The sequence below is a fragment of the Salvelinus fontinalis genome, chromosome 11 (genome assembly GCF_029448725.1).
Source record: "Salvelinus fontinalis isolate EN_2023a chromosome 11, ASM2944872v1, whole genome shotgun sequence".
Classification (NCBI taxonomy): Eukaryota; Metazoa; Chordata; class Actinopteri; order Salmoniformes; family Salmonidae; genus Salvelinus; species Salvelinus fontinalis.
In genome coordinates, this window is record NC_074675.1 from 48,183,797 (window position 1) to 48,207,978 (window position 24,182).

The window sequence follows — 24,182 nt, forward strand, 5'->3', positions numbered from 1 at the left end:
GTGTTTTGTGCTTGTGAGCGTATGTAGTTATATGCAGTCATATGTAGTCTATGTGTGTGTATGTGTGTGTTGTTCAGCAGTCATATGGCTTGGGGTAGAAGCTGTTCAGGAGCCTTTTGGTCCCAGACTTGGCGCTCCGGTACCGCTTGCCGTGCGTTAGCAGAGAAAACAGTCTATGACTTGGGAGTCTGACCATTTTTAGGGCCTTTCACTGACACCGCCTGGTATAGAGGTCCTGGATGGCAGGGAGCTGCCCTCTGTAGTGCCATATAGTCATATGCCAAGCAGTTGCCGTACCAAGCGGTGATGCAGCCGGTCAAGATGCTCTCAATGGTGCAGCTGTAGAACCTTTTGAGGATCTGAGGGCCCATCCAATATCTTTTCAACCTCCTGAGAGGGTGTTGTCGTGCCCTCTTCACGACTGTGTTGGTGTGTTTTGGACCATGATAGGGCCTTAGTGATGTGGACACAGAGGAACTTAAAGCCCGCTCCACTACAGCCTCTTCAATGTGAATGGGGGCGTGATCGGCCCTCCGTTTCCTGCAATCCACGATCAGCTCCTTTGTCTTGCTGACGTTGAGGAAGAGGTTGTTGTCCTGGCACCACACTGCCAGGTCTCTGACCTCCTCCCTGTAGGCTGCCTCATCGTCATCAGTGATCAGGCCTACCGCCATTGTGTCGTCTGCAAACTTAGTGATGGTGTTGGAGTCGTGTAGGGAGGACAGGAGGGAACTAAGCACGCAGCCCTGAGGGGATCCCGTGTTGAGAGTCAGCGTGGCAGATGTGTTGTTGCCTATCCTCACCACATGGGGCGGCCCGTCAGGAAGTCCAGGATCCATTTGCAAAGGGAGGTGTTCATTCCCAGGTTCCTTAGCTTAGCTTGGCGGGCAATATGCCGTTGAGCGGTAGTCAATAAACAGCATTCTCACGTAGGTGTTCCTTTTGTCCAGGTGGGAAAAAGCAGTGTGAAGTGCAATAGAGATTGCGTCATCTGTGGATCTGTTGGGGGAGTATGTGAATTGGAGTGGGTCCAGGGTGTCTGGGATGATGGTGTTGATGTTAAACATGACCAGCCTTTCAAAGCATTTCATGGCTCCAGATGTGAGTGTTATGGATCGGTAGTCATTTAGACTGGTTACCTTGGCGTTCTAGGGCACAGGCTCTATAGTGGTCTGCTTGAAACATGTAGGTATTTGGGGCTGGGTCAGGGAGAGGTTGATGTCAGTGAAGACACTTGCCAGCTGGTCACTGCATTATCTGAGTACGCGCCCTGGTAACCCGTCTGGCTTCGAGGCTTTGTGAATGTTGACCTCTTACTCACAAGGTCTTACTCACATCGGCTACGGAGAGTGTGATCTGACAGTCATCCGAAACAGCTCTCGTGCATGGTTCAGTGTTGCTAGCCTCGAAGTGAGAATAGAAGGCATTTAGCTCATCTGGTGGGCTAGCATCACTGGGCAGCTCGCGGCTGGGTTTACTTTTGTAATCCATCATAGTTTGCAAGCCCTGCCACATCCAACGAGCATCAGAGCCGGTGTAGTAGGATTCGATCTTAGTGCTGTATTGACGCTTTGCCTGTTTGATGGTTCGTCGGAGGGCGTAGCAGGATTTCTTATAAGCATCCGGATTAGTGTACCGCTCCTTGAAAGTGGCAGCTCTAGGTTTTGGAGATGTTGCCAGTAATCCATGGCTCCTGGTTGTGATATGTACGTATGGTCACTGTGGGGACGACATCATCGATGCACTTATTGATGAAGCTGGTGACTGAGGTGGTAAACTACTCAATTTCATTGGATGAATCTCAGAACATATTCCAGTCTGTGCAAGCCAAAAAGTCAGGTAGCTTAGCATCCACTTCATCCGTCCACTTCCGTATTGAGTGTGTCACTGGTACTTCCTGTTTGAGTTTTTGCTTGTAAGCCGGAATCAGAAGGATAGAGTTATAGTCAGATTTACCAAATGGAGGGCGAGGGAGAGCTTTGTTATGCGTCTCTGTGTGTGGAGTAAAGGTGATCTAGTGTCCCATCCTGATCTGTTTCACCCCCTCCAGGTGTTACCCATCTTCCCCATTATCCCCTGGGTATTTATACCTGTGTTTAATGTCTGTCTGTGCCAGTTCGTCTTGTTTAGTCAAGTCAACCAGCGTGCTACTCTGTGCTCCTGATTTTTCCTTTTCTGTTTTTTGCTAGTCCTCCCGGTTTTTCCTTTTCTCTGTTTTTTGCTAGTCCTCCCGGTTTTTCCTTTTCTCTGTTTTTTGCTAGTCCTCCCGGTTTTTCCTTTTCTCTGTTTTTTGCTAGTCCTCCCGGTTTTGACCCTTGCCTGCTTTGACTCTGAACCCGCCTGCCTGACCATACTGTCTGCCCTGACCTCGAGCCTGCCTGCCACTCTGTACCTCCTGGACTCTGAACCCGCCTGCCTGATCATAATGTCTGCCCTGACAATGTCTGCCCATCTGGGTCTCACCCTGTGCCCTTATATGTAGAGTGTTTTCGCCTCTAGTTGCACAGATTACATGCTGGTAAAAATGAGTTAAGAATGAGTTAAGACGGATTTCAATTTTCCTGCATTAAAATCACCGGCCACTGGGTGTCTTATTAGACAGTTTTTTGTGATCATTTTATTATTGGGTGTTTTTATCAATGTCAATCTGCCACGTTCTGACCATGGTTCTTGTGTGTTTTGCTTGTTTTAGTGTTGGTCAGGACGTGAGCTGGGTGGCCATTCTATGTTGTGTGTCTAGTTTGTCTGTTTCTATATTTGGCCTAATATGGTTCTCAATCAGAGGCAGATGTTTTGTGTTGTCTCTGATTGGGAATCATATATAGGTGGCTTGTTTTGTGTTGGGGTTGGTGGGTGGTTGTTTCATGTCTCTGTGTTTTCTCTGCACCGGATAGGGCTGTATCGGTAAGCCACGTTTGTTATTTTGTATTTTGTAAGTGTTCACTGTTTAATCGTCATTATTAAATCATGTTGAACACGAGCTACGCTGCGTCTTGGTCCGATCCCTGCTACAACTCCTCTTCAGACGAAGAGGAGGAAGGCTGCCGTTACACAATCAAATAAAAATATCAGTGTAAAATGGAAAATGTAATTACCAGCAACAAAACATGAGCAAGAAGGTTGACACAAACATGGTCTCTTTTATGCTTGAGTAAGGCATGTCTCAAAATGCCGGTGTTTCAGCCTAGCTCATTGCTTTCTTTGGTAGGGCAGCCAGCGGAAAATATGGAGCGTAGGGGTTGGTAATGTTCTCTAGTAGCACTGATTGGCTCAGTGTTCTGTCACTCATGGGGACACTACGTCACTGCAAAATCTACGGGTAGAGCTCGTAAATTTGAAATGCCCATCCAAGGAGACTCAAGGTCATTGGCCACAGATAAAATTACGTCAAATCATGTTATATCTACCACAGCTTTGATTGTGCTGATCATGTCAACATCATACTTTCAAAATCTTAGCTAGCAAGCTAGCAGTCATCATGAATCAAGTCGACAATCTACTGGCAAATCCATTTCAATCCTTGTCATGAGAAATTATAGATAAAACATACTGGTGCTCATCAGCCATTGGACATTACATTACACAAGTTGGAATTCGCAAATTCAACAATGAGTGGTTTGGAAGGAATCAGTGGCTAACTGCAAATGTTGCAGATTAAGCACTAGCCTGCTATTCAGTGGAGTGGGTGTGTGGTCCAAGTCTGGGTTTAAGGGTCTCTTTTCCAAGTTTAAAAGGATACCATGGGCCATGAAAGGTTGAATACATTGGCCATGCTGTCAATCCAGCATGATTTCTGCCACATTCAAAACATCTGTAAACTCGGAACTGGGAAATCTCAGACTTCAGTGAGTTCAACTGGGAACTTGAGCTCCGACTGGGAAAATACGGTCATCCAACTCTGAATTCCACGTCGGGAACTCGGGCCTCTTTCTAGAACATCGACATGAAGATCACCGATGTCATGATTCAACCAAATTTTTTTTACGAGTTCCCAGTTGTCTTGAAAGCACCGTAAATCCAGAGAATGCCTGAATACCAGCCCAACATGGCCAGCCTACAACAGCCCAACACAGGCTAGCCCACACCAAGCCCACACCAGCCCAACATGGCCAGCCTACAACAGCCCAACACAGGCTAGCCCACACCAAGCCCACACCAGCCCAACATGGCCAGCCTACAACAGCCTAACACGAGCCAGCCCACACCAAGCCCAACACAGGCTAGCCCACACCAAGCCCACACCAGCCCAACATGGCCAGCCTACAACAGCCCAACATGGGCCAGCCTACCACAGCCTAACACGAGCCAGCCCACACCAAGCCCAACAGACTAGCCCACACCAGCCCAACGTGGGCCAGCCTACAGCAGCCCAACGTGGGCCAGCCTACAAAGGCCTAACACGAGCCAGCCCACACCAAGCCCAACACAGACTAGCCCACATCAAGCCCACACCAGCCCAACATGGCCAGCCTACAACAGCCCAACACATGCCAGCCTACAACAGCCTAACATGAGCCAGCCCACACCAAGCCCAACACAGGCTAGCCCACACCAAGCCCACACCAGCCCAACATAGCCAGCCTACAACAGCCCAACACGGGCCAGCCTACAACAGCCCAACACAGGCTAGCCCACACCAAGCCCAACACAGGCTAGCCCACACCAAGCCCAACACAGGCTAGCCCACACCAAGCCCAACACAGGCTAGCCCACACCAAGCCCAACACAGGCTAGCCCACACCAAGCCCAACACAGGCTAGCCCACATCAAGCCCAACACAGGCTAGCCCACATCAAGCCCAACACATGTTAGCCCACACCAAGCCCAACACAGGCTAGCCCACACCAAGCAAACACAGGCTAGCCCACACCAGCCCAACATGGCCAGCCTACAACAGCCCACCATGGACCAGCCTACAACAGGCCAGCCCACACCAAGCCCAGCACAAGTTACCCCACACCAAGCCCAGCACAGGCCAGCTCACACCAAGCCCAGCACAGGCCAGCTCACACCAAGCCCAGCACAGGCCAGCTCACACCAAGCCCAGCACAGGCTAGCCCACACCAAGCCCAGCACAGGCCAGCTCACACCAAGCCCAGCACAGGCCAGCTCACACCAAGCTGACATGCAACAATTTCAAAGATTTTACTGAGTTACAGTTCATACAAGAAAATCAGTCAATAGAAATAAATTAGGCCCTAATCTATGGATTTCCCATGACTGGGAACACAGATATGCATCTGTTGGTCACAGATACCTTTAAAAAAGGCAGGGGCGTGGATCAGAAAACCAGTCAGTATCTGATGTGACCACCATTCGTCTCATTCAATGTGACACATCTCCTTCGTATAGAGTTGATCAGGCTGTTTGTGACCTGTGGAATGTTGTCCCACTCCTTTTCAATGGTTGTGCGAAGTTGGAGGATATTGGCGGGAACTGGGACACTTTGTCGTACACGTTGTTCCAGAGCATCCCAAACATGCTCAATCGGTGACATGTCTGGTGTGTATGCATGTCATGGAAGAACTGGGACATGTTCAGCTTTCAGGAATTGTGTACAGATCCTTGCGACATGGGGCCGTGCATTATAATGCTGAAACATGAGGTGATGGCGGCAGATGAATAGCATGACAATAGGCCTCAGGTTCTCGTCACGGTATCTCTGTGCTTTCAAATTGCCATCAATAAAATACAATTGTGTTCGTCGTCCGTAGCCTATGCCTGCCCATACCATAACCCCACCGCCACCGTGGTACACTCAGGAAACATTGACGTCGGCAAACTGCTCGCCCACACGACACCACACTCGTTGACTGCCTTCTGCCCGGTACAGTTAAAACCGGGATTCATCCGTGAAGAGCACACTTCTCCAGCGTGCCAGTGGCCATCGAAGGTGAGCATTTGCCCGCTGAAGTCGGTCACGACGCCGAACTGCAGTCAGGTCAAGACCCTGGCGAGGATGACGAGTAAGCAGATGAGCTTCAATGAGACGGATTCTGACAGTTTGTGCAGAAATTATGTTCTGCGGTTGTGAGTCCGGATGGACATACTGACAAATTCTCTAAAACTAATTATGGTAGATAAATTAACATTCAATTCTCTGGCAACAGCTTTTGTGGAAATTCTGCATGCCAACTGCACACTCCCTCAAAACTTGAGACATCTGTGGCATTGTGTTGTGTGACAAAGCTGCAAATTTGGTGGCCTTTTATTGTCCTTATCTTGGCAAAGGAGAAATACTCACTAACAGGGATGTAAACACATTTTTTGCACAACATTTGAGAGAGATAAGCTTTTTGTACGAATGGAACATTTCTGGGATCTTTTATTTCAGCTCATGAAACCCAGGGACCAACATGTTACATGTTGCATTTATATATTTGTTCAGTATAGTTATATAAACTTAACAGTTTCTCTTGCAAAAATATATGTATGATAGTAATTGTAACGGTATTCCTCCTCCTCTTCAACCGAAGAGGAGGAGCAGGGATTGAACCAAGATGCAGCGGGTTGTGATGACATAATTTTAATAAAACAAGACGGGAAAAACACGAAACGAAACCACTTGAAATAATTAACAAAATAACAAAACAAATGTAGACAAACCTGAACTATGCGAACTTACATATAACACGAAGAACGCACGAAACAGGGAAAATAGACTACACAAAAAGAACGATGTACAAACAAACCGAACAGTCCCGTATGGTGCGACAAACACTGACACAGGAGACAACCACCCACAACGAACACTGTGAAACAACCTACCTAAATATGACTCTCAATTAGAGGAAACGCCAAACACCTGCCTCTAATTGAGAGCCATACCAGGCAACCCTTAAACCAACATAGAAACAGAAAACATAGAATGCCCACCCAAACTCACGTCCTGACCAACTAAAACATACAACAAACTAACAGAAATAGGTCAGGAACGTGACAGTAATGACTCGGTTGTCTATCTGATACAATGTGTCAAATAACTTTAACACTTGAAAATCATGCAATTATGCATTGAATTAAATTGTAAGAAATTCATTATTTAGAAATGAATAATTATTAAATAGCAACGGTGCATTGGCCCATTGTGCCAATGTGATCATGTTTTTTGGGTTGTTGGTGCCCTATGAGAGTGAGTGAGTGAGTGAGTGGGTGGGTGAGTGAGGGAGTGAGTGAGTGAGTGGGTGAGTGAGTGAGTGAGTGAGTGGGTGGGTGGGTGAGTGAGTGGGTGGGTCGGTGAGCGAGCGGGCAGGCGTGCGAGCGAGTGAGCGAGCGAGCGAGCAGGTGAGTGAGTGAGTGGGTGGGTGGGTGAGTGAGTGAGATGGTGGGTGGGTGGGTGGGTGGGTGAGTGAGTGAGTGAGTGAGTGATTGAGTGAGTGGGTGGGTGGGTGAGTGATTGAGTGAGTGAGTGAGATGGTGGGTGGGTGGGTGGGGGAGTGAGTGAGTCAGTGAGTGAGTGAGTGAGTGGGTGAGTGAGTGAGTGGGTTGGTGGGTGAGTGAGTGAGTGAGTGGGAGGGTGGGTGGGTGGGTGGGTGGGGGAGTGAGTGAGTGAGTGAGTGAGTGAGTGAGTGAGTGAGTGAGTGGGTGAGTGAGTGGGTGGGTGGGTGAGCGAGCGAGCGAGCGGGCGGGCGGGGCGTGCGAGCAGGTGAGTGAGTGAGTGAGTGGGTGGGTGGGTGGGTGAGTGAGTGAGTGGGTGGGTGGGTGAGTGAGTGAGTGGGTGGGTGGGTGGGTGAGTGAGTGAGTGAGTGAGTGAGTGAGTGGGTGGGTGGGTGAGTGAGTGGGTGGGTGGGTGAGTGAGTGAGCGAGCGAGCGGGCGGGCGTGCGAGCAGGTGAGTGAGTGAGTGAGTGAGTGAGTGAGTGAGTGAGTGAGTGAATGAGTGAGTGAGATGATGGGTGGGTGAGTGAGTGAGTGAGTGAGATGGTGGGTGGGTGAGTGAGTGAGTGAGTGAGTGGGTGAGTGAGTGGGTGAGTGGGTTGGTGGGTGAGTGAGTGGGTGGGTGGGTGGGCTAGTGAGTGAGTGGGTGGGAGAGAGAGAGAGTGAGTGAGTGAGTGAGTGAGTGAGTGAGTGGGTGGGTGGGTGGGTGGGTGGGTGGGTGAGTGAGTGGGTGGGAGAGAGAGAGAGTGAGTGCGTGGGTGAGTGGGTTGGTGGGTGAGTGAGTGGGTGGGTGGGTGGGCTAGTGAGTGAGTGGGTGGGAGAGAGAGAGAGTGAGTGAGTGAGTGAGTGAGTGGGTTGGTGGGTGAGTGAGTGGGTGGGTAGGTGGGCTAGTGAGTGAGTGGGTGGGAGAGAGAGAGAGTGAGTGAGTGAGTGAGTGAGTGAGTGGGTGGGTGGGTGGGTGGGTGAGTGAGTGGGTGGGAGAGAGAGAGAGTGAGTGAGTGGGTGGGTGGGGGAGTGAGTGGGTGGGGGAGTGAGTGAGTGTAGAGGAATAAGAACTGTCTCCAGTGGATTTGAGTCAAAAACAGTCCAATATGGTTGGCACACTGTTTTCTTTGATGTGTGTGTGAGAGTGAGTGTGACAGTGAGTGTGAGAGTGAGTGTGTGTGTTGGTCATCATTAAAACTCTCACATCCGAGCTCTCCTTTATCTAGACTAGATATGATTAGATGGTATTAGAAACTGATGAGAGAGTGAGCAGCTGGAGAATGTGATGGAATTGGCTTGAATGGTACTGTACAGGATAGTGTGCGTGCGTGTGTGCCTGTTTGCGTGCGTGCGTGCGTGAGTGCGTGCGTGCGTGCGTGAGTGAGCGAGCAAGAGAACGGGATCACAGGTTAACACCAGGGGCTGGATTCCACCTCCACAAGAACATTCCGGAACAGAACAAAGAGTAAAGCAGAGAAGCTGTTCTGTTCTGTCCTCATCTAAAAAGAGTCCTTGGACATTCAGTCTTTGGGCTAACTGTCACAGTGTGTTCTCATCAACGCTGAACCTGGCAAGTAAACTGTGTTAATATGGGGTGTGTGAGGGTGGGGGGGAGCGTACGTGGGCCTGCTCGTAAAACATCTCCCACCACTGAGTCAAAGCTAACATCCTGCTATTAGCTGTATCCCCTGGGCCCCCGCAGAAGGCTACAAATGACTGGCTCCCCAGGCAGGAGTAGTCCTACAGTATACACAGAGCAACCTACTTGACCCATTAGAAGATGGAAACAGAGTAGAAAGTGTTTGGGTCCGCCAAGCCAGAATGTAAAAGAACGAGACACAACGGGGAGGGTGGGGGGGGACCGCGTCTGTTTCATTTCACTTCTGTCCTGGATGTCTCAGTTTCTTTGTCTCTAAGTCTTGCCTGGGAGCAAGCTCTCTCCTTCTGTCTCTCCCCATTTCTCTACTGTCTGTAGAACACACTCTCTCAGACAAGTAGGCAGACTGACACACACACACACACACACACACACACACACACACACACACACACACACACACACACACACACACACACACACACACACACACACACACACACACACACACACACACACACACACACACACACACACAAACACACACACACACACACACACACACATTCAATCCTAATGGCTGTGAGAGGAGAGTGTGTGAGGTGGCGATAGATAAAGACTGAGGTGAACAGTCGATGCTCCGATGCCTGGCGGGCTCCGAGACGTATGAGAACAAATCACCCCCCAGGATCAGGGCGATGGATTCACCTCCCCTCCAAATGTTTACGTAAGGCTTATTTATTTTCCCCTGTCAGAGGACGAGTAGTCAACCACTCTCATTCTCCATCTCATCTCCTCCTCCATCTCGTTCCCCGTCTCATTCTCCCTCTCTGTCTGTCTTTCCTCCCCAGTTAAATAGATCTGATAAGCTCACCCCAGGTTAAGATTTTTGGGATGTTGGTAGTTGGTGATGTACTGTATGAGCAGCAGCTTGTGTGGTCTGAACCCAATCTGTACAAAACCATAACCTTCAGGTGATCTTTAGTTCAAATGCCACACTGTCCATTAACAGCCTACTACAAGGCAGAAAAGACGGACAATTTCTGATTCCATCTTGTCAGCAACAAGAATTTATTAGTATTTATTTCATATAAATGTATTAGTATTTATTTAGTATTTATTTATTAGTATTTATTTAGTATTTATTTATTAGTACTTAGTACATAGTACAGCCATTTTATTCTTGCTACCAAGAATGGTTTAGATAAATAGAAGACAAATCGCTGTTAACCTAAATTGAGTTCAATTGCGTTGAATTCAGTTGAGTTCCAAGTCATTAGACCCTGATCTTGGACAGCTTGTGAAAAAAAGGGCATGAAGTTGAAGGAAGGAAATTGACTTGCCATCTCCTGACAGACCTCCCTATTACTTATTAAGACATGAAGCTTAGCTGCCCACGTGGGCACCCAACATAGCCAGTCAGGCAGCATAACAAGACCGTAGCTCTCGGCTGGGCCCTTGGCCTGTGCTTGTTAGGCCATCTCTGAAAGCCTTCCAAAAGGGAAAGAAAAATCGCCTTTCAATGTGATAGATTGCTCCTAAACAGATTGTGATGGAGGAGCTGTCAAATGTGTCTTAAAAGGGGTTCGTAGAAGAGTTTTTATATCAGGGTCCTTTGATAGGGGTAGGGCCATAGCTCCGGATCCGATGTTGTGGCTCTCGCCAAAGGGGGATGATGTAGGAATTTTCTTCAAACTAGAGTCAACTCTGTTAAAGTCAGAGAGGTCTTGACTAAACATCCTAGTTGGGGTCAGGAGCTTTTCCTGACCACATGACCTTTCACCTGGAAAAGCATCTGACCCTACACAAAGATCATTGCTGGAGGACTCTCTCTTTCTCTGCCCCCCTCCCCCACACCACCTTCATAGGCCTACCAAACACAATCCCTCAAATCTTACGAATACGCAGTCCATTTATACTACCAAGTTTAAATCATAATCGTGATTGTAAATAATGATTGTCAATTAGTAATTCTCAAATTGAAAGCCATTCACATTGTATTGGGGTAGTACCTCATCCCATCCACCAACTATGTCTAGATACATGGCAGCCATATTTGTTATATTAGACAACCAGTTTAAAATTAGCCATGTTTAACAGTTAGAGGTTATCGTCTTACCTTTTGGGGGTGTCCATGGCCTCTCCCAGGTCCTCATATTCCATGTGAAACACGCTGGAGAAAGAGTTCTGGAACATACAACCACCACAACGGTTATTTACCTTATGGCAGCCATTACCGACTACGAAGGGAGGCGAAGGGAGAGAGACATGCCAGCCCAGCAAAAATGAGGGAGAGGAGAGAGAGAGAGAGACATGCCAGCCCAGCGGGTGATGTGGCCTAGCTAATGCTATTAGTCTCCAGTGACAGTACACACACTCAGCATAGCATAGACCTCAAAGGGGGGATAGAGAGAGAGAGAGAGAGAGAGAGAGAGAGAGAGAGAGAGAGAGAGAGAGAGAGAGAGAGAGGGGAGAGAGACGGAGAGATAGGGAAAGAGACAGAGGGAGAGAGACAGGGGGGGAGAGAGAGAGAAAGTGAGGGAAAGAGCAGAAGAGAGAGGGAGAGATACAGAGAGAGAGATACAGAGAGAGAGGAAGAGATAAAGAGAGAGGGAGAGATAAAGAGAGAGAGGGAGAGAGAAAAGTGTGTGTGTGTTTGTGCAAGCCGTGAGAATACTAAGCATAATGATGATACCTGAAGGTAGCAGCATGTCGTTTTTAAATATTAAACCCAAACCATAGCCCTAACTTTAACCACTCGGGATGAATGACTAAACTGTTAACCTCTGCATTGTTTCTGTTTTGACCATGCAACCGCGCTGAATTAATGCGCCAAAAATAGACATTTGTGGATAATACGTCGACATTTCAAAGGGAAACTATGAGATCTTGTTGGTCTGTGTGTGTGTCTGTGTCTGTACTCGTCAGGTTTGCATGGGCCCTCATGTAAGTTAATGTTGACTTCAGAGAGAGTGTGCATTATGACGTGTGAGTGTTCATACAACGGGTGTGTCTATTCCTGAATGCTGATTGGTTAAAACCGCATTCCAGACAGTGTCTATTCCACAAGTTAACACCGGCTAAATCGATGATGTTAAAATGCCTATTTACTCTGTACCATCTGACTGCGCAATCCACTGTCTCATCATGTGTATAAACCTTGCTGTCTGTCTCTCTGACATTTGCAACATCGTTTCAATATTCAAATTCGACCTCCAGCTGTCCCGTAGTAATGAACGTGTCGGAAGTCGGGACGAGAGAGACGTGACTGTAAATTAGCCGTAGTTGGCCAGCCAGTATGGCAACCAAACCGATAGAACGAACGACCAGCAGGCTTGGGAAGCAACCCTAAATTTGTGTCGGGACTATATCTTGTGGATGGCTGAAATAGTATGAATAAATTAATGAAAATAAAGTTTTTAATTAAAATATGTCAATCATTATTTGAACATGTTGGTAACCCATTACATAAAAGTGATAATGCCCTGGAAGCCGGTGTTTGGAAGATATATTTGCGCGGTTTGCCGGAAAATATCATTTAAATGTAGATGTTTTTTGCATTGGATATATTTACCATATCATATGGAGACAGAAACATAAACCTTTTACCTTATCATAAGTAGACATAATTGCAAATTATTAAATCCTTCCAAAAGAAATTTAAAAAAACAATTTAGTTACGAATTCAACTTTAATTAAATGAGTTGATTCTTCACATGGGATGATTTCACTGAACAACAAAAGAAAGGGAATATTGAATGATCCCCAATGATCCATCGCATCTCCCAAAAATGTTTTCAACATACATCTGTAAAATGATAGTCTAGAAACTAAAGCTTTGGTTGTCTTTCTCTCAGGCTTCCATGTCTTCTCCCTGGACCTCCTCAATGTCCACTTATTGAACATCAGACTCTGAGGCCTCATCTTCACTGTCACTTTCCAACCTTGTTGAGGATGGCTCGTTGTCAGGCTCAAAAAGACTCAGATTTGCCCGGATGGCCACCTATTTCTCAACCCTTGTATTGGTCAGCCTGTTGCGTGCTTTGGTGTGTGTGTTCCCAAACAAGGACCAGTTGCGCTCTGAGGAGGATGATGTTGGTGGGATTTGGAGGATGATGGAGGCAACAGGGGAAAGAGCCTCAGATCCACAAAGTCCCTTCCACCAGGTGGCTGATGAGATATGTTGGCACCACTGCCACATTGCATCTCCATCCCAAAGCCCCTGCTTGGAAGTGTACTTCGCCAGACTGCCAAGAACCTTGCCCTCATCCAGGCCAAGGTGGTGAGAGACGGTAGTGATGACACCATAGGCCTTGATCTCTGCACCAGACAGGATGCTCTTGCCAGCATAGTTGGGGTCCAACATGTACACTGCGGCGTGTATGGGTTTCAGACAGAAGTCTTAACGCTTTTTGATGTATTTCAGAACTGCAGTTTCCTCTGCTTGGAGTAACAGTGAAGTGGGCGGGGCAGTACAGATTTCTTCTCTTACATCTACAAGCAGAGTCTGAACATCAGACAGGATGGCATTGTCTCCATCAGTCCGTGCAATGGCTACTGTTATAGGTTTCAGGAGTTTCAGGCTGCTTACCACTCTCTCCCGAAATACATCATCCAGGAGGATCCTCTTGATGGGGCTGTCCTTATCGGCAGATTGTGATATGGCCATTTCTTGGAGACACCTTCCCCTCCAGGAGACTGTCAAACATGATGACCTCACCATCCCAACGGGTGTTGCTGGGCAGCTTCTATGTGGTGCTCTTCCTCTTCATTTTGCTTGGTGAGGTAGATTGCTGCTATAACTTGACGACCCTTCACATGAGCCTTAACCATTTCCTTGGCTCTTGAGAATCAGCTGTACATGTGATGGAAGAGTGCACTGCACACGATGGAAGAATGCACTGTGCATGCAGAGGGTTGCAATTCCATTGAATTGGGGATAGTTTAACAAAAATATACAACAAGACCTAGAATTGCCTTATGTGTATCCCACAAAAAAGGTTCACTGTTATAATCAAACTTTTTGATGAATTTAAGCAAAATTCCCCAAATTCCCGGGCTTAACATCCCATGGAAAATTTCCCAAAAAATGCTGGAAATTTACCAAAAAGTTTTCCGGCGCTTTGCAACCCTATGAACCCCCGAGACCAACCGGTAATAACTGAGGCACCACCGGCCGTACAACCCTCTCTCTCCCCACTCCCAACGGAGAGAGGGAAGTTGATATATTTCAGGCCTGGCCAGAAGCTGAGTTTATTTCAGCATTCCCTGACTCACGGTTACCCCCTTATAGGGACTTGTTTTCAACCTGCGCTCTCCCTCTCGCAAAGTATCCTTTTTCCATTTTTAAGAGCCGAGAGGGTGAGGCAGGATGTTCTGATCCTGAGTAAGTCAACTACATGAGAGTGGGGGGGAAGTTGTGTTCAAAAATGTAAACAAATACATAATCTACCTCACTTTCTATCACGGGGTGTCATTCAACTCAATCTGAGTTAAGCCTGAATGGGTCTCGTGTTAAACATACAGAATATCTCTGTCAAGCTTTAGCCTGTCAGGGAAAGTTTGCATTAAGTCCCATAGGGTTAACATTTTTAAACTTATGTAGGGGTATATACATCCACCTATGTCAGTGGTGTTTGGCTGGATTATTATAGCAGCAGCGCAAGGGCCTTTTAACGAGACATGCCATGCCTGCAATTGTTTAGTGTAATAACTAATCCAGGTTGTTTATAAAGGTCCATGTTAGATAAACGAATCCCAGTCTCCTTGTCTGGCCTGTTTGGTTATATCACATCTGATACACCTCTCTGTTGGATTCAAGTCAGCGTCTGACCCTAAACAACAATGTGATGAGAGTTTTAACGGCAGGAGAGCATGCGGACTTCCCGTCGGCGAACCAAATGTCAGAGTCTATCAGATATCCCGTCGCCACTTTTACGGCTCAGTGGATAATGTGTACAACGTCCCTAGACAAGTCACAGAAAGGAACAGAAGCTTCCCTGTTAATTCAGTTAACGAGATTTCATAGCTCTAACTTGACAAATGATGCGGAAGGCTTGTTTAACGCTAGCTTTGTCATTTTCCTGGACTTAGCTTGTAGAGGGAGTTTACAAACAGAGGAACATCAAATCAAATCTAATTTGTCATATGCGCTGAATACAACACCTTACAAGTGAAATGCTTACTTTACAAGCCCTTAGCCAACAATGCAGTTTTAAGAAAATACCTTTAAAAAAAAAGTAAGAGATAAAAATAACAAATAATTAAAGGGCAGCAGTAAATAACAATAGCGGGGCTATATACAACGGGTGCCGGTACAGAGTCAATGTGCGGGGGCACCGGTGTCGAGGTAGTGTGTACATGTCGGTAGAGTTATATGGCTTAGTTGAGTTAGTGCAGACGTTTACATTGAGAGAAGCATATGGGCTTGTCATACAGATAGAGACAATGTACTCTCTCTCTCTCTCTCTCTCTCTCTCTCTCTCTCTCTCTCTCTCTCTCTTCCCTCAGTCAGCAAACACAGCACTAGCTTAAAGTAAGACTTGTATCTTATACTAAGAAGGAATGGATGCAGTTTCCATGAATTTTTCAAAACAAATCTATAGATTCTTTTCACCGTGGAGACACTGTATACCCGCAAAACACCAGTCTCAAAGCCAACAGTGAAGAGGCTACTCCAGGATGCTGGCCTTCTAGGCAGAGTTCCTCTGTCCATCTTAATATTTTATTTTTATTGGCCAGTCTGAGATATGGCTTTTTCTTTGCAACTCTGCCTAGATGGCCAGCATCCCGGAGTCGCCTCTTCACTGTTGACGTTGAGACTGTTGTTTTGTGGGTACTATTTAATAATCCAGTTGAGGATTTGTGAGGCGTCTGTTTCTCAAACTACACACTCTAATGTACTTGTCCTCTTGTTCAGCTGTGCACCGGGGCCTCCCACTCCTCTTTCTATTCTGGTTAGAGCCAGTTTGTGCTGTTCTGTGAAGGGAGTTGTACACATCGGTGTACGAGAATAGACTGACGAGTTTCAGAAGAAAGGTCTTTGTTTCTGCCAATTTTGAGCCTGTAATCAAACCCACAAATGCTGATGCTCCAGATACTCAACTAGTCTAAAGGAAGGCCAGTTTTATTGCTTCTTTAAATCAGCACAAAAGTTTTCAACTGTGTATAACATAATTGCAAAAAGGTTTTTCTAATGATCAATTAGCCTTTTAAAATGATAAACTTGGATTAGCTAACACAATGTGCCATTGGAACACAGGAGTGATGGTTGCTGATAATGGGCCTCTGTACGCCTACGTAGATATTCCATTAAAAAATCAGCCGTTTCCAGTTACAATAGTCATTTACAACATTAACAATGTCTGCACTGGTATTTCTGATCAACTTGATGTTATTTTAATGGACAACAAATGTGCTTTTCTTAAAAAAACAAGGACATTTCTAAGTGACCCCAAACTTTTGAACGGTAGTGTGTGTATATATATCTACATAGAGAGAGAGAGAAATCGAGAGAAAGACAGCGAGCGATAAAGAGAGAGAGAGAGAGAGAGAGAGAGAGAGAGAGAGAGAGAGAGAGAGAGAGAGAGAGAGGGAGAGAGAGGGAGAAAGAGAGAGAGAGAGAGAAGGAGAGAGGGAGAAAGAGGGAGAAAGAGAGAGAGAGAGAGAGAGAGAGAGAGAGAGAGAGAGAGAGAGAGAGAGAGAGAGAGAGAGAGAGAGAGAGAGAGAGAGAGAGAGAGAGAGAGAGAGAGAGAGAGAGAGAGAGAGAGAGAGAGAGAGAGAGAGAGAGAGAGAGAGAGAGAAAGACAGCGAGCGAGAGAAGAACCAGCTGGCCTGGCAACGAGAAACACACACACACACACACACACAGTCACCTGGGTGGCTCCCTATGTGAGCCGAGGCCAGTTGCCGCAGTACTAATTAAGCTACAGTGAAAAAACAACCCATATGGCCCAAGCTCTAATCTTTGACCAGCAATAAGCTTTACCACTTGGGTCAGTGCCCTAGCTCGACCTCAAACAACCACATAACATCTCATGGAGGACACGCTGTCTATAATATTCATATTTACTGTTGTTGGACATCAGCATTTCAGCCAAAACACATGGACTTAGGAAATGTGTCTGAGATGTTAACCACAGACTCATATCTTTCTCAGTTATCTATAACTGCCTGTGAGCTGTTAGTGGAACGGTAATAAAGTGGGGGTCTGTTTCTAACTACTGTGGAACATGGATGGTTCAGGTGCTTGGTAAATATGATGGAGGTCGAGTCTTGGCCACAGTGTGCTGTGGAGATGTTTGTCTTACTGACACATACGTACCCAAACACATGTCTGCAGGACAAGTACACACACACCTACACACACATTTGTATGCTTGCGCGCACACAAATGCACGAGTGCACGCGCACACACACACACACACACACACACACACACACACACACACACACACACACACACACACACACACACACACACACACACACACACACACACACAGACAGACAGACAGACAGACAGACAGACAGACAGACAGACAGACAGACAGGGGGCGGATCGTGATTGATTCCCTTTGACCAGAGGGCCACTCTTACTTCAGTGGCATTAGAAGAGGCCCTTTCTCCTCTCCTGATTGTGAAGGTGACTCATTTTGGCAAAACAACTTTCAATCCAAATTGCAGCCTTGTACAGAAAAGCTTTCAGCTCTGTCTAGTCAACTCCATCCTTTTCTCCCTCACAGAGAAGTCTTAAACACAACACAAGATTACATAATGGAGACGACTGGGCTTAGCGTCTAGTGTTCTCCTCTCCTTACTCACTGCAATACATCACACTCCTCACCGTAGATAAAAGTTGAAATTTTAATTTTGGAGGCTGTGGGGGGACTATGTGTGAAAGGGGAGTGGGAGTGGGACTGTGTGCGTGAAAGGGGAGTGGGAGTGGGAGTGTGTGCGTGAAAGGGGAGTGGGAGTGGGAGTGTGTGCGTGAAAGGGGAGTGGGAGTGGGAGTGTGTGTGTGAAAGGGGAGTGGGAGTGGGAGTGTGTGCGTGAAAGGGGAGTGGGAGTGGGAGTGTGTGCGTGAAAGGGGAGTGGGAGTGGGAGTGTGCGTGCGTGAAAGGGGAGTGGGAGTGGGAGTGTGCGTGTGTGTGTGCGTGAGCAAACATGCGTGCATGTTTATAATATATAATATTCCAAAGGTAAAAGTGCAGGGCTGTGTGCTTGATTTTATACACCTGTCAGCAACGGGTGTGGCTGAAATAGCCGAATCCACTCATTTGAAGGCGTGTCCACATACTTTTGTTTATATAGCGTAGGTATTTCTCTTGTCGAGGTGGAACAGGGCATTGTGCAGTGCAATGGTGATTGCGTGGTCCATGGATCTGTTGGGGCGATATATGAATTGTAGTGGGTCTAGGTCAGTGGAGGCTGCTAAGAGGAGGACGGCTCATAATTACTGCTGGAATGGAGTAAATAGAATGCTATCAAACACATGCAAACCATGGAAACCATGAGTTTGAATTATTTGATATCATTCCACACATTCCGCCTCAGCACATTACCACAAGCCCGTCCTCCCCAATTAAGGTGCCACCAACCTCCTGTGGTCTAAGGTGTCGGGTAAGGTGGAGGTGATATGATCCTTAACTAGCCTTAATAAAGCACGTCATGATGACCGTAGTGAGTGGTATGGGGCGATGGTCATTTAATTCAGTTACCTTTGATTTCTTGGGTACAGGAACAATGATGGACATCTTGAAGCAAGTGGGGACAACAGACTGGGATAGGGAGAGATTCAATATGTCCGTAAACACTCCAGCCAGCTGGTTTGCACATGCTCTGAGGACGCAGCTTGAGATGCATATTTTATTTCAATACAGCTCTTTATTTAGGTTGATGGTATGACGTTGAAACAATAACATTTATTCATGACACCATTTTACCTTCAACATTGAAACAAGGTCAAATCAAATGTCTAATTAATAAACATAATTCCAACCACCTAATATAATGTATATAGGATGAAAATGTGTCATTTTCAATCCAATTTCAACATATACATAGTTCTGATGATTATGTTGAAATTAGATTGATGGATCAACCGGTTAGTCAGGTTAAGTCAATGTATTTCAGATCACATTTTTATTTTACCCTTATTTTACCAGGTAAGTTGACTGAGAACACATTCTCATTAACAGCAACGACCTGGGGACTAGTTACAGGGGAGAAGAATGAGACAATTGTAAGCTGGGGATGATTAGGTGACCATGATGGTATGAGGGCCAGATTGGGAATTTAGCCAGGACACCGGAGTTAACACTCCTACTCTTACAATGTGCCATGGGATCTTTAGTGACCACAGAGAGTCAGGACACCCGTTTAACATCCCATCCGAAAGATGAAACCCTACACAGGGCAATGTCCCCAATCACTGCCCTGGGGCATTGGGATATTTTTTAGACCAGAGGAAAGGGTGCCTCCTACTGGACCTCCAACACTACTTCCAGCAGCATCTGGTCTTCCATCTAGGGACTGACCAGGATCAACCCTGCTTAGCTTCAGAAGCACGCCAGCAGTCAGATGCAGGGTGGTATGCTGCTTGAGATAGAGAAACAGCTGGCCTGGCAATGAGAAACACACACACACACAGTCACCTGGACGGCTCCCTGTTTGTGCCAAAGATGTTAACCACAGACTCATATCTTTCTCAGTTATCTATAACTGCCTGTGAGCTGTTAGTGGAACGGTAATAAAGTGGGGGTCTGTTTCTAACTACTGTGGAACATGGATGGTTCAGGTGCTTGGTAAATATGATGGAGGTCGAGTCTTGGCCACAGTGTGCTGTGGAGATGTTTGTCTTACTGACACATACGCATCCAAACACATGTCTGAAGGACAAGTACACACACACCTTTATTTAACTAGGCAAGTCAGTTAAGAACAAATTCTTATTTTCAATGACGGCCTAGGAAGAGTGGGTTAACTGCCTGTTCAAGGGCAGAATGACAGATTGTACCTTGTCAGCTCGGGGATTCGAACTTGCAACCTTGCGGTTACTAGTCCAACGTTCTAACCACTAGGCTACCCTGCCGCACCAAATACACGAGCGCACGCGCACACAGACAGACAGACAGACAGGGGGCGGATCGTGATTGATTCCCTTTGACCAGAGGGCCACTCTTACTTCAGTGGCATTAGAAGAGGCCCTTTCTCCTCTCCTGATTGTGAAGGTGACTCATTTTGAGCAAAACAACTTTCAATCCAAATTGCAGCCTTGTACAGAAAAGCATTTTGCTTTCCTCCAGTCAGCTCCATCCTTTTCTCCCTCACAGAGAAGTCTACAACACAAGAGAATTTCATGTAGACGTCTGGTCTTAGCGTCTAGTATTCTCCTCACTGTATACATCCCACTCCTCGTCCTAGATAAAAGTATAGAAAAAGTGTAGAAAAATAATAACACGAGGAATAAATACATCAGTAATTGGGTATTCAGATATATACTGTATGTACATTCATATATATAATGTATGTACACATACAGGGCATTCGGAAAGTATTCAGACCCCTTGGCTTTTTCCACATTTTGTTACGTTACAGCCTTATTCTGAAATTGATTCTTTTTTTCCCCTCATCAATCTACAAACATTACTGTATAAGGATAAAGCAAAAACAGGTTTTTAGAAATGTTTGCAAATGTATTATAAATTTAAAAAACAGAAACACCTGAGCAATCGAGGGAGAAGGGCCTTGGTCAGAGAGGTGACCAAGAACCCAATGGTCTCTCTGACAGAACTCCAGAGTACCTCTGTGGAGATGGGAGAATCTTCCAGAAGGACAAACATCTCTGCAGCACTTCACCAATCAGGCCTTTATGGTAGAGTGGCCAGACGAAAGCCACTCCTCAGTAAAAAGCACATAACAGCCTGCTTAGAGTTTGACAAAAGGCACCTAAAGGACTCACAGACCATGAGAAACAAGATTCTCTGGTCTGATGAAACCAAGATTGAACTCTTTGGTCTGAATGCAAAGTGTCACGTCTGGAGGAAACCTGGCACCATCCCTACGGTGAAGCATGGTGATGGAAGCATCATGCTGCGGGGATATTTTTCAGCAGCAGGGACTGGGAGTCAGGATCGAGGGAAAGATGAACAAAGCAAAGTACAAAGAGATCCTTGATGACAATGACCGATGATTTCATTGATCGTTTTCATATTTCACATAGGCCTAGTTTGGGAGGGTTATAATTATATACCTCAGTGGTGGTACTGGCTATATGTCTAAAGATGTAACATCGCACTACCTTCAATACTTATGGGATAAAGATGTAACATTTTCAGACGAATAAATTGCGATATTTGTGAGGAGAAGAGGAAGGCTACAGACAGATCATGCTTTTCATCCGATCCTGCAAACTCCACATACAAGTTGGCCGTATGATCCTGCTTGACAATGTGACATGATATTGACTGTTAACATGAATGACTTTTAGCTCAAAATGCAGGTGTAAAACGCAGTTCATTTCTGGATCTTGCATTTTGAAAATTCATCACCGTTTATGGCTGTAATGACAGGCTACATTTGCGCAGCGATTGTGCACACGTGTTTGCCCCGTGTGTGTGCATGTGCATGCGCAGGGGGTTGCAAGGTTTGAATCAGTCCTTTTTTTGTTGAGAACATGTTGAGAACCACTGAGCTAGCGAACGGATTGCTGATTTGGTGTAGGCCTACAGCTACAGTATAGGACTGGGTGCAGTGCAAATGTCAAATTGTAGGGAGAGAAGATTCCCATGAATAAATATGCAGCTCCAAAAGAATTGGTGAACAAAAATAGGAACTGTTTACTTTGCAAGCTCATCAGCAATGAGGCATCAAGCAACAATTACTAGCATAGACCTACTGGTCTTTTGGTCTGTAGTTACGAAGCTTGCATTCGGGAATTTGTTGTTCAAATGAATTATTATAAAATGTGTTGTGGACAAAATGATGAAAAGGGCTGTCTGGTAGCCTCAATAAATAGACAAAGATGTTGTGACCCTGGGACCAGATGGTTCTATCTGCGCAAAGCACAGTTCTGAGACGTCGAGCATCAACGTTTCCAGATCCCAGAATTCTTCTTTCATAACCCATTAAAGTCCTCACTTTAAAAGCACTTAAAGTACAAGGGGGGGGGGGGGGTGAACCTTATAACCCTTACGGACCTTATGACCCTTATGGACCTTATAACCCTTACGGACCTTATGACCCTTATGGCTCTGAAATGTCAATCTGGGTTCAGCCATACGGTTCTGTCTGAAACTACTGGATTAGACATGTTCAGTTTTTATGAAGACTGTAGCTATTTGAATACATAAATTATATAATAACACTATTTTACTAAGATAGAGTCAGAACACATCTTCAAATACATTAAGACATGTATTATGATCCTCAGACGAATTACTGTTAATTATCGCTGAACAACAATGTGACAACATAATGTACTTTAAGATTTCTGAGTGTTATTTTTTAGCTTGAGTGCCATTATTGCTGGCTAGACTAGCCTAGACCATACTTGGAGGGAGAAGTGTTCTGATTGGTCCGTCTGTATTTGTTCAGGCTTTGTGCTTGGACTGCAGATTAAAATGTACTTTAAAAAATCTGACTTCACAGACAAAAACATCTAAAGATCAATTATAAGTGACTCATTTGAATGTCATATAGATTTGTAGTTGAACAAGTAATTTCATGAATAGATTTCCTTTACTTGACTTGAGGCTTGACTTGAAAAAATGCATGACTCGACTTGACTTGTTCTTAGAATGCACGACTCGACTTGACTTGTTCGTAGAATGCACGACTCGACTTGACTTGTTCTTAGAATGCAAGACTCGACTTGACTTGTTCTTAGAATGCACGACTCGACTTGACTTGTTCTTAGAATGCACGACTCGACTTGACTTGTTCTTAGAATGCACGACTCGACTTGACTTGTTCTTAGAATGCACGACTCGACTTGACTTGTTCTTAGAATGCACGACTCGACTTGACTTGTTCTTAGAATGCACGACTCGACTTGACTTGTTCTTAGAATGCATGACTCGACTTGACTTGTTCTTAGAATCAACGACTCGATGTAACGATCGTCGTAATCCTCCTCCTCGGACGAGGAGGAGAGGCGAGAAGGATCAGACCAATATGCGGAGTGATTAGTGTCTATGATTATTTAATGAATCTAAACTGAACACGAAACAAAAGAACACCATGAAACAATCGACAAACAGTCCCGTGTGGCACGAATGCAGACACGCGATACAACCACCCACAAAACACACGTGAAACCCCGGCTGCCATAGTATGATTCTCAATCAGGGACAAACGATCTACAGCTGCCTCTGACTGAGAATCATACCAGGCCGAACACAAAAACCCCAACATAGAAAAACACACATAGACCAACCCACCCAACTCACGCCCTGACCAACTAAATAAATACAAGAAAAAAGGAAAACAGGTCAGGAACGTGACACTCGACTTGTTCTTAGAATGCACGACTCGACTTGACTTGATCTTAGAATGCATGACTCGACTTGACTTGTTCTTAGAATGCACGACTCGACTCGACTTGTTCTTAGAATGCACGACTCGACTTGACTTGTTCTTAGAATGCACGACTCGACTTGTTCTTAGAATGCACGACTTGACTTGACTTGTTCTTAGAATGCACGACTCGACTTGACTTGTTCTTAGAATGCACGACTCGACTTGACTTGTTCTTAGAATGCACGACTCGACTTGTTCTTAGAATGCACGACTCGACTTGACTTGTTCTTAGAATGCACGACTCGACTTGACTTGTTCTTAGAATGCACGACTCGACTTGATCTTAGAATGCATGACTCGACTTGACTTGTTCTTAGAATGCACGACTTGACTTGTTCTTAGAATGCACGACTCGACTTGACTTGTTCTTAGAATGCACGACTCGACTTGACTTGATCTTAGAATACATGACTCGACTTGACTTGTTCTTAGAATGCACGACTCGACTTGACTTGTTCTTAGAATGCATGACTCGACTTGACTTGTTCTTAGAATGCACGACTCGACTTGTTCTTAGAATGCACGACTCGACTTGACTTGATCTTATAATACATGACTCGACTTGACTTGTTCTTAGAATGCACAACTCGACTTGACTTGATCTTAGAATGCATGACTCGACTTGACTTGTTCTTAGAATGCACG

At 45.8% G+C, this 24,182-nt stretch overlaps 1 protein-coding gene across 1 annotated transcript in view; it reads right to left on the reverse strand.

The window, feature by feature from the left end:
* LOC129864737 (cGMP-specific 3',5'-cyclic phosphodiesterase-like) overlaps positions 1-24,182 on the reverse strand; it is a 97,503-nt gene that overhangs the window by 36,227 nt on the left and 37,094 nt on the right. Inside the window, exons 8-9 of the mRNA XM_055937032.1 lie at positions 11,077-11,144; positions 4,987-5,053 (exon numbers count right to left, since the gene is read on the reverse strand). Of these exons, the coding sequence (XP_055793007.1) occupies positions 4,987-5,053; positions 11,077-11,144 (135 nt within the window). The remainder of the gene's footprint in view (positions 1-4,986; positions 5,054-11,076; positions 11,145-24,182) is intronic.